Below are 11,194 nucleotides of genomic sequence, written 5' to 3'. Positions count from 1 at the left end.
AGAGATTTTTGCACACGAGACATGTAAAACAAGACATTAAGAGTTAAGAGTTTTAATGCTGTAAATGCTGTAAGGTGAAGCTGGCATGAGCTTTGATGAGGCAGTATTGTAGTAAGTAGTTAAAACAACTCACACCTGAAGAAGGCTTCACGGCCAAAACATTGTGTTTTTTTTCTTCTCTTTTCAGCAGGGAATAAACCTATTACTTGTTCCCTTGCAGCCTACGCATGCTGACGCAGCTCCCCACCTGAACTACTGTAAAAACAACGTACTTGTAAGCTTAAGCCTTATTGCCACATGTTGTTTTAAGACGTGTATGTCTCTCTAATTTATTTTTACTTCTACTGTATCTTTACTTGGAGATTTTGTTCTTCGGCCAAAGTCCTTCTTGGAAACTGGTTAGATCAGCAACTGGGCCCACTGCTCATATCCAGAACAAGCAAACTGGAACCCAGCGACAGTGGTCACTGTCTATTGTGGAAAGGCCATGGAGCTGTGTGTGGCACAGAGTAAGGAGATAAAAGGAATGATTAAACACAAACTGGGGCTGCTGGATAAAGGTGTTGATTGGTTTTAAACTGCTGGCAGAAAGCAATCAGTTTAAATTACTAGATTGGGGAACCGGATATCTGTTAAGCACATGTGCGGCAGAGATACACAGGACAGATGTGTGTGTAACTCAGCCAGCATGCACTGTATGTGGTGCAACAGTCTAGGGTGGGATAATGGGAAGTTGTGGTCATATGTACACAGATAGGGCAACTTTCACACTCTTCTGGGGAGAGACTGCAGAGGAGGGAACAGAGAATCACGCAAAACAAAGCCCCCAAGATGGAGGGGTAGTTCAGTGCATCTCTCAACGTTGCAGTACGTGCTGTCAGCAGGGGCTCTATCTCTTATAGAGTCGAAAGATCTGAGCCCTAAAAATAGCCCTGGTGCCTCAGTTTAGACCGCAGCTATTTCTGTTACAATACGAGAAACAGCCTGTTGCGGGGCAAAGGGACTTGGCTTTCGAAATGCCTCGTAGTCCCACTATTGGACCAGCACAGAGGTGACAGAGGTACAGTAACCACAGGGCACGAGTCTTTGTATGTCACATTACGATAAACCAAACAGTATATCTGCACAAACTGTAGAGGTGGATGTCTGCCCCGTGCATCATCAAAACATGGGAAGAGTTAATGTTAATGTAATAATGTTAATGTTGCTTTATTAGCCCTATACAATTTCTTGCATTAGGAATTTGGCTTTTCACATACCCCAGCTTGCTCTCCATGAGACACATAGACAGGGAGAGAAGCTTGGGGTCAGAGCAGAGGGTCTGCCATTGTACAGCGTCCCTGGAGCAGTTGGGGTTATGGACCTTGCTCAGGGGCCCAACAGAGTAGGATTCCTCTGCCGGCTGCAGGATTTGAACCAGCAACCTTCCAGCCACAGGCACAGATCCTTAGCCACCACTCCGCCCGTTACTTGTTACTAATGAGAGGAGGCCTTTCAGCCCATCTAGATTGTTTGTAATAATAAACTCCTTACACTTATATAGCGCTTTTTCTGGACTCTACACTCAAAGTGCTTTACAGGTAATGGGGATCCCCTCCACCACCACCAGTGTGCAGCCATAGTGCACCAGTACACTCCCCACACACCAGCTCTCAGTGGGGAGGAGAGCAGAGTGATGAAGCCAGTTCAGAGATGGGGGTTATTAGGAGATCATGACTGGTAAAGGTCAGGGGGAACTTTGGCCGGGACACTGGGGTAACACCCCTACTCTTTTCAAGAAACACCCTGGATCTCGTCCAGTTGTCTCTTTAAAACCTCTGGGGTATCGGCTTCAACAACAGGGCTGGCTAGCTTGTTCCGGGCTCCCACTACCCCGTTGTGTCTGTTTGTGTTCAAGCTCAGGTGTTGGTGAGTTTCAGTGCTGGCGTCTTCCTATCCAAACAGCACAGACTCGCAGGGCCCATCGTACAGCAGAGAAAAGACTGGCCTCGAGCCACTTTACAAAGAGGAACGCGCACTGAAAGAGCACATGTCTGCAGGCACAGTAGAGAAAATGAATGGCTGAAAACAAAAAAAAAAGGGGTTGTATCGGCAGCTGTCAGTAAAATTAACCCAAACGCAGAGAGGCAAAGAGAGATGAATTAAAAATGAAAGCTATTGTTAATGGCTCATTCATCTGCCAATGTGTCAGGCTTCACTGCTGCTGTTTACATCTCAGTATAATGGAGACCCAGGCCAAGTTTGTATTGTAAATAGCTGAAGAGCAAGGCAGCTCTTACAACTGTAAGTGCAGACATCTGCAGTGTGTCACAATCAGCGAGGACTCACGTGGATTCTTTCTCAGCTCTCCGAACTGAAAAACAGTGGGCATTGCCCACACCAAAAGGCCAGGAACTGACCCACAGGAACATACAGATTTTCTTAATCACCTAAATATTTAACGAGCTCCCTTTTGTAATCTTGAAGGGACACAGCTGTGTGTCAGCTCTCATAATTCTGGCTCTTATTTTCGGAGTCATCCAGTAATTAGATGAGCTGATGTAACAGAGGGGGAAGTCTATGAGGTCACCGAGTGCAGTCAAGGTGACCAATACTATACAGAAATACCTCTTTTGGGATGACGGTAAAAAAAAGCTTTATGTTATAATACGACTGGAATTCATTTATCTTCTCTTCCAAGGTTTGAATACGTCTTTACTACACGGTCTGTCTCTCACTGCTGCTTTATCAGCTACAATAACTGGAATATCTCCTTTTTATGGCGCACTGACAATATCGCCAGAGCCTTTATCGATCACAGCCTACACGCAGGACTGTATATCGTTAATTATTTACTTTAACAGCGAAGGTTAGGCCCGTGAAATCTGCCAGTGGCGTCTTATAACATCTTGGGAAAAAAACGCACGCTTTTCGCTACAAGAAATGTTGCAGATAACTTTCGATCTGCTTTGTCACACTTTTCACGTATCCTCGTCTTCCGTGGTTACAGCCGCGTTACTAAGCAAAACTCCCAACGACACCGGAGATTGAAACCGCTGCAGATTGGTGGGAGCCGGGGGATGGGCGTGGTCCTTTGTTCGGCCCTCACCTTCGTGGCGGGGCGGTAGAAAAATAGTTGGGAGGGGGGAGGGAGGAAGAGCCGGGTTGGTCGGGGCGGACGTCAGTCAACCGCGATCGGCGCGCTGATTGGCCGAGATCCGCTGAAGGGCTCCTCCGGGCACCGCAGTGTGGCGCGTTGCGCGTGCGAGAGGCTCCCTGTTCTGTCCTACGCTCTCGTGGCCGTGGCGCACTTGTTCAGTTCATCTCCGCCGGAAGGCAGCGACTAGCCAGCCCAGCGCAGCTACTCGGGGGGGGAGAGAGAGAGAGAAAAAAAAAGGAGCACTTTCACTAGAAAGGTGTGTGTGTGGGGGGGAAAATCTTGGGTACACACCTTATAAAGAAGGGCTACACAGGGGGCGACTCCGGACACGAAAGAGGAAATGGAAGACGCGCAGCACATCTCGTCCACGACGCCCGGCGTCGATGAACTCCGCAAACTTCAGGGGGACCCCGACAAGATGGACGAGAGCAAGTTGTACGACGAAGCCGCCGGCTATCTGTTGCAGGAGAGCGGCGGCGGCTCGCCCAGGCCGCTGGCCGACGACGATATCCTCGACCTGGCCGGCGGCGCCCGGGATGCTCTCCTCCGGCACCGCTCCGCCACCCCGCCGGGGACCGGGGACCCGGACAGGGACCTCTACTCGGAGTTTGCCCCCGCGGCCGAGCCCGGCGATCTGCTGACGGGGATGGGCGGCTTCGGGGCGCCCTCGGTGAAGCAGGCGGCCGATAGCCCCCCGAAACCGGAGCCGCCCAGAGCCGCCCCTCGGAGCCCGGCCAGCGACCCCTCTCCCGCCTCCTCCTCCTCCTCCTCGGCGGCCTCCTCCCCAGGTGAGTACCGGTGCCCCTTTCGGAGGAAAAAGACAGTTTAGGCGTGTCTGAAGCGGGTGGGTACTTCACCCGGCCCACGGCCCCTGGGGGGGCCGCACTTCTGTCTCGCGGAAGTTGGGGCGCTAGACAATGGCCGTGGCTGCGCCCGAGGAGCCGGGAGCCTTTGTCGCGTGTGTGTGTGTTTGTGTTCCTGTATTATTGCACAAATAAAGCACAACTTCAATGCCGCGTTCCCGAGGCGGGGGGGTGGCCCGGAGAAGCGCGGTCCGATGACTCTCACGCCGGTGCTGCCCACCTGTGTCGCCCCGGCGAGACGCGGGGGATCCGGGGGACCCGCAGCCGCTAACGGCTCCTTCTCAAACGGAAACGCAGTGCGCGGCTGAGAGAGATGAGATAGTTGTTTGCCCCTTTTGCACAGTATTTTAGGATCGCGTCCTGTGTGGGTGGGGGGTAGTTCGTTTTGGGGTTGTTTTGGGGGGGGGTGAATTGTCCCTGAGTCAGCAGCCATTTTTCTCCAGCTCCTGGGTGGTCGAGATGTAATCAGGGGGTCGGGATAAGGACCTGTCTGTGTCTTGTCTGTGTGTGTTTTAGTTGCTATGGCGTAGTCCCATACCGGGGAGAGCTTGCACAGACCGTCGCGGCCGTCAAAATGTTTTTTTTTAAATTCTTTTGCTGACGACGGGACTCCCCCTCCCTCCTGACTGATGCGCTATAATGCCGGCCAGGCTCTTGTCTCGGCGAGGCGGCTGGCTGGCTGCGCTCGGACCCGACATCCCGGTCCGGTTCGGGTCCGGTGTTCCGGGGTGGATCGACCGATGGGCGTGGGTCCGACAGGTGCTGGGAGTGAGATGGCCCGAGCAGACAGCCCCCCCGGGGGGGAGGGGGCGCAGATTTGGCCAGCTGTAGCCCTGGGGACGCTGTTTGGGACCCGACCCCCCCGCTGATCTGTGTGTGAAGTGATTAAGCTGCAGGCTTTTCTGGGGGGGATGAGAGAGGTGTAGCGCAGTATCTGGGGGGGAGGCGACAGCAGGCGCACAGGTCAGGAGGCCCTGGTGGTGGGCCGGGCTGGGCTTGCTCCGACGCCGAGCAGACTGCAGCGCCAGTCTGCGCCCACGGCCTTGGAGAGGCGGGTGCGGTGTGTCTGCAACAAAATGATCTCCGACAGGAAAGTAGTCTCCATACGGAAACAGCGGACGAGCGGCCAGACAGAAATGAGAATCCCGCACATGTTCTTTAAGGGAAAGAAAGACCTCATCATATCATCCAGGCGAAACCTGTGGCTTCTTGATATCCGCGCTGTACCCCGCGCCGGGGAGGGGTACCTCCGGCGCCGGCTTTGTTTTAGTGGGTGATGTCATGCTCTGCGGCCGACAGGGGCCGTAATATACGATCCCACAAATAAGCACATGCTCGGCTACTCCTTATTTGTTTAATTATTTACAATAAAATACCTCTCGTTCTTTCAGTTGACACACCGCCCTATGCGTCTAAACAATCGTATTAAAAAAAAAGTGCAATCATAGGGATATGAATTAGACTTTCTCCAAGGCAGGCAGATAGCCACAGTATTCTGTCTCCAGTGCTTCTCAGGGTATTGTTTTAAAGCCCAGGGGATTTGGCCTTGATCTGTTTATCTTCCATAATCCCTTTGTACTGTAGCTGCTGATGCATATGTACCTACACCAGTTTCACATGCTGCACATGTTTTCTTCAGCTCCTTCCAATGTAGGACTTGTGTTCATGCAGGCTCGTTTACAAGACATTCATGTAATATGTTCTGTAAGCATGTTGCACGTTTTTTTCCCAATTAAACTGCTTCTCCTCCTCTACCCAAATTTCGAGTTTAGAAGAGAGACTTTGCTCTTATGTGCTTTTTTGGGCCAGATTTAGGAGCTTCATGAAAATGCCGTACCTAGCTCAACAGGACACAGAAAACCCATTTGGACAAATTCAGTTAAAAATCGCGTTTCATGTTTTATACTTTATATAATAATGTCGAGACGGTTGGTTCTGAAGGCTTGTGGGTGATGTTGCCTAGCCAGTTCAGGGAAAAGGGTTAATTCTCAATAACTTTGCCACCTTGATTGGCTTTTCAGAGGTCATGCCATTTAGCAGTTTGTTGTGTTTACTGGGTTTCTAAGGACCAAACTAATATAATCATCAGCTGCAGACCCTCAGATTATCTGAGTGCATGTAGCGTGACTGTGAGTCACTATTGCCACAGCAGCTGTGTAAAAGACTATCCAGTCTGTGGTTGCTTCCTCTAGGTAAGAGATGACAGTGCAGTTGCTGTTTTTAACCCCTCAGAGGAGGAGCGTTTTGTTGTACAAGGCAGTGGAGTAAGCGTGTATAGTGCATGGGTCAGAGCTTAGCTGCTGGCATGGGCTTCCAGGCACTGCCCTGCACTGTCTTACTCCTCCACCCCAGTTACCAAGGCCCGTCTGCCCCTGCTGGTCTGATTAGCCTGCGGGAGAGCACATTGCCCTGTTGAGAAATGTTACAAATCAGAGCTTATGACAGGCTGGTGTCAGACTGGGTGTGCGCCCAGAAAGAAATGCAGTGAAATAAGAGATAAGAATGACTTCCTAATTTGGGCACTTCCAATGGTTGCAGTTTAGCAATGACTCAGGTGAAAATTGTTGATTCCTTGTTAGTCAGTTTAGTCAGTAGTGTTTAGGGGATTTCTGCTGCGTTTGCTTTAGAACCTAGACTTTCTCTGCTTGAGTTTCATGTTAAGCTCTACAAGGATATTGTTCTGTCTGTTTTAATCAACTAACTGTGCGGTGAGGATCTGTCTGGACAGGCTTTATCATTATCTTAGTATGTTAGATTTGTTTAAATTACTTCTGCGCTCTGCGTGATTTGTGAGAAATTTCATTTCAGCCGTATGGAGGTTAGATTATGCCTTCTCCTCCTTTATTAGGGTCATGTTTAAATGTTTTTTTTTAACTTGCGGCTTTAATTGCTTTCCACTCGGGCTGGAATGTGATGCAGTCATGCTGCCCGTATAGCATGGCAGTGCTGTTCTTGGTACCAGGCAATGCCAGATGACAAATTCTTGTCCATCATATCTGGTCTTCATAAACTGGATCCAAGTTAAGAATGACAGCAGTTCAACGTGTACTGGGATAAGATGAGTGCCTGCCTGCATCTGATTGACAGTGCGGTACCCGTATTTTGTTTCCCAGTGAAATAAGGACAAGCCTGAAACTTAAGATCTCATTTGTTGATTAGCACTTTTGTTCTTGGGTGTCGATACACTTAATGTTGTTCAGCATGTATTCCTCAGAGCTGGAAAACCAGTTCTTCTCCTTTCCCCAACATGACTTCTGTTCTGTTCACACATTAGACCGTGTGAACTTTAAATCCTGTCTGCAGGCGTGCACTTTCTTTTTGTGCCCGTTCAGGCTGAGAAATGGCAGTTTAGCCACAAAAGAAAAAAAATAATCCCACTACCACCTTTACCCATGTTAATCCAGGCGACAGGTGGAGTTCGGCATCGTCTCGGTTTGCACTAGAGGACTCCTGAGTTATAGGGCACATTCCAAAACCTGGACTCCGACTTTTACCATCATAATCATAGCTGTTATCTGAATGAAGAGTATAAAGATAACACTGAATTTTTGAAGCCATTTAGGTAGAAATAGGTTTCTAGATTTAGGTTTCGGTTGTTGCTTTCTTCGGGGAAGAAAGGCCAGAGTGTGTGAGTAGCAGTGTCCAGCTGTGGGACCGCTGTCACTTCAGGGCCCAGAATGATTCACTTTCACTGCGGGAATCACGTCCCTGTACATGACAGGCTCACAGCTCCTTAACCTGCACATCACAAGGGTGTAGTGCTGGATCCCTGTGCTACAAGTACACTGTCTAAGCACTGAAAAAGAACTGTCAATTTCAAACACTGTTTTAAAAAATTGGGCACTTTTTAAAATTCTGTTGCATGGATTGCTGTATATGCACTCATTAAGCTTTCACACTTCAGGGAAAGCAGCAGAGCAGATCAGGAGTGAGGAGATCCCAGCGGCTCCAGTCACTCCCCCAGTGAAGTTAGATCGAAAGAAAATAAAAGAAATCTTGGGTATAAGCAAGCCATATTTTTTTTTTCTCTGTACAGGTCCTACAATCAATTGGTGAAAGTGCAGCCAGGTCTCATTTTTCCTGAGGCTACTGCATTGCAATTTGAATGATAAACAAATTCTTTTGTCAGCCTTGACAGTTACTTTCCTCTTCTCTTATCACAAATGGATTGTACGTTATAAGGATATATTTCTCCACTGCATCAAATAATGTTTCCTGAATCTAATCTTCTGCCAGGTGACAGTAGATCTTAAAAATCATAACCTCTTTGGAAGTTGGACGAAGCCTATAGCCATAGTCTACTGAACACTTTGAATCACTGAACTATTTTTCAGTGTAAGTTAGACATTATTAGATTCTGCTGGTGCTGCCAAAAAGTTTGTTTATTGAAATTGTCGGCTGATAGGGATCAGACCATCATTGAGTCTCGGGAGAGATCCCTGGTGTTGTGTGTGTTTGAAAATGCTCAGTATAATGATGTCTCTTACTGGTTTGTTTTCAGGATTCTTTTTCCTGGATTGGAAACTAGACCAAAGAGGTAAATACAGGAGGTAAATTCAATTCCCTCCCAAAAAATCCAATCAAGTTTGATCTTGTCCGTGATTCCAATTGACCACACTGATAATCGGAGGCAGACACTGTGGGATTGGTAGTGGTTATGGTTATTATCATATGCTGATTGATGACTCTGGAAATCTTCAACTATCTGGTCATTAATAAAAATTATTCTTTTTATCAATCCACATGGAATTTCAGAACCATTAATTTTGTCATTGATTTCCTTTCTTCAAAGTTATTTTACAATGTTTAAGTTTTTCCTGTGTGCATGTCTGGCAAACGTTTGATTTTTAAAATGTGTTGAAGTGCCGAAACATCTGCTCCAAATGGTCTGTAACATTTAGTTTTGCTGTAGAAAATGTTAAGTAAACCTCTTTGTCATGTTAAGCACTGCTACAGTTTGTTTTTGAGTTGCTGATGACGGGTTGTGTAATTTGAAATTATGAGTATTTGAGAATTTTCTCCCCAATTTCCCTGTAGTTTTGCGTTGGGGAAAAATCTGTGATTCTCTCAAGTTAGAGACTTTGATGTTGGCACTGAAAAGGTGTGGTCACTCTACTCCTTGAGTTCAAAAGAGAATATATTAGTAATAGCAAGGAAATAGATTATATTGGAAAAGCACAGGTCTAGACAGGTTGTGCTTTTATTTCCTATGATCCTCACTTAAAACTGAAGTGAATGAAATTGTAGCCATTTTCATAAGTGAAAAGTAAGACCATTATTTAATTACTTTATGGTTTCCTGACATTGAGGAGCAGTGGTGCAGTATAGTGAGTACTGGTGCTAGCCCCGGTGAACGGGCATGTATTGAGATGTAAAGAATATGGTGGAAGGCCTTAAAGAAATATTCACTGCAGGGTATAGCAATCAGGAAGAATTATGGTGAGAACAATGAGAGCATTGGTTGTGCAAAATCATGTGCAACAGACCATCCTACTAGTAGGATAGTTGCGTGATGCAAATAGCTGCATTAGTGGTAAGTCTGTTTCTTGGTGTCTGAAAGACAGGATTAGTTTCATGTATGGTGCTGGCATACAGGCCTCGGTATAAAGCTGTGAAACTAGATGGATCTAAAATCCCTGTGGGGAAGTGTGTGTGGTTCATCTTGGAGGTATCATTTCCACTTGCGCTCTCTGGCTTTGATGTGGCGTTGTCACAAAGGCTGGAGTATGTTCTACTGTGGATTGCCGGTTTTTATTCAGTTATAGTTGAGCAATCTCTTGCATTTATCTAGAAGGTTCCCAAAGCACTTCACCCTTGGGGGGGGTGACCCCTGTTTTGAAGTCCCCACCTGGGGTTGTTGGTGACTGCTGCTCTGCAAAAGCAGCCTTGTGGCCCCTGTCATCTAGACCTTGGTTTAAAATTTCAGTTGGATGTGGAGGAATTCACATGAAAGATCTCTCCAGACAACGTGTTCGGGTGGTCCACTGCTGTACGGTGTATTGTCAGGTTTGTAGACTTAGGAGGCTGTTTTTGCATAGCTTGCTTGCCGGTCAGGTGATCCCCAGATCCCAGCTGGTTGTCTTCAGCTTCAACAACGTGGCTGTGCAGCTTGTTCCCCACTTCTACAGCTCTTTGGTGACCTCTTAAAACATGGTAAGAAACTTGATGTTTATTGGATTTTTTTTCAGTTGGATGCAGGGATTTTGTCTGTTGTTGCCATGTCATTTTGTCTGACCCTTCTCTTCCGTGATGGTTTTAAAGACAAGAATTGTATAACCGAGGACTGTATGTGCAGCATATTTTAGTTTAATTTATAATGACCACTTCTTATTTTCTTTGGAGCCACAAATTTCTCTTCATTTTTTTATCGGTTAGGTTTAAGAATCTCTGTTCCTTAAGTACTTTCCTGATCTATGTCAAGCCAATGTATGTCTCAGCGCAGTTTGTTTTAATTGTGAAAGAGTTCAGAATGAGACATTGACCACAGAGCTTATGTGCACCGTGATGGTGTGATTGTAAATAGATTGGCGTGAAGAACTTAACCCAGGTCATGCAGTGCATTTGCAGGACATGTCTGAATTTAATAATTTCGTTAGCTGAGTGACTTCATCTGTGACTGACTGCTTGGTATGCTTACCTCTTGTTCTCTTCCTGTTCCCTGGGTGCCAGAATGCTGTGCTTTCTTCGAGACAGCGGGCACTTGGTTAGCCGCTCTGAGCTGATCTTGTTTGTTTTTCAGATGAACCCATTTTTTCTTCTTCTGCTCCATCTCAGCCTCTGGTGCAGTCCTCTGCAGGCAAGTTCTTTCTCTGCTGGCCCCGTCTTATCTGCCTCACGTACTGTTTCATATTCAGCTTCTGTTCTTTCCTGAGTTTCCCCCTCCTTGATAGGCTGCCCTGCTTGTTTTTATGTGCCTAAAATACATTGCTGCATGTTTAGGTCTTATATCATCCATCTGAGTGTTTAGTTGCATGGAAAGTTTTAGGCTTTTGATTAACTATTCTTATAGAAGATTTATTGTAATTTGTCCTTGTATTATGGAAACAGACTTTCGTCTAGACCCTCTTAGATGCTACCTCATAGATCTAGTTTTACCAACTATTGTTCACACTTAGTAAATCTGGTATCTTGTTTGCTGACCCTGTATACCTGGTGTTTTTCCCTCACTGGTTTGCAAAGCACATTGCAAATA

At 46.9% G+C, this 11,194-nt stretch overlaps 1 protein-coding gene across 5 annotated transcripts in view; it reads left to right on the top strand.

Moving 5' to 3' along the window:
• Nucleotides 1-3,153: 3,153 nt before the first annotated feature.
• The window catches only part of LOC148646038 (reticulon-4-like), a 28,922-nt gene continuing 20,881 nt past the window's right edge, over nucleotides 3,154-11,194 (top strand). Inside the window, exons 1-2 of one of the 5 annotated variants that reach the window (XM_088610002.1) lie at nucleotides 3,154-3,927; nucleotides 10,742-10,798. In XM_088610002.1, the coding sequence (XP_088466128.1) occupies nucleotides 3,480-3,927; nucleotides 10,742-10,798 (505 nt within the window). In that variant the 5' untranslated portion in view covers nucleotides 3,154-3,479. Of the gene's footprint in view, nucleotides 3,928-8,503; nucleotides 8,540-10,741; nucleotides 10,803-11,194 lie in introns of all 5 variants that reach the window. The other 4 variants (XM_088610003.1, XM_088610004.1, XM_088610005.1 and 1 more) reach the window with 4 other exon arrangements.

The sequence above is a fragment of the Lepisosteus platostomus genome, chromosome 17, assembly GCF_059453375.1.
Source record: "Lepisosteus platostomus isolate fLepPlt1 chromosome 17, fLepPlt1.hap1, whole genome shotgun sequence".
In the NCBI taxonomy this organism is placed as follows: Eukaryota; Metazoa; Chordata; class Actinopteri; order Semionotiformes; family Lepisosteidae; genus Lepisosteus; species Lepisosteus platostomus.
The sequence above is the reverse complement of the archived record's forward strand: the minus strand, read 5'-3'. Positions and strand labels throughout refer to the sequence as shown.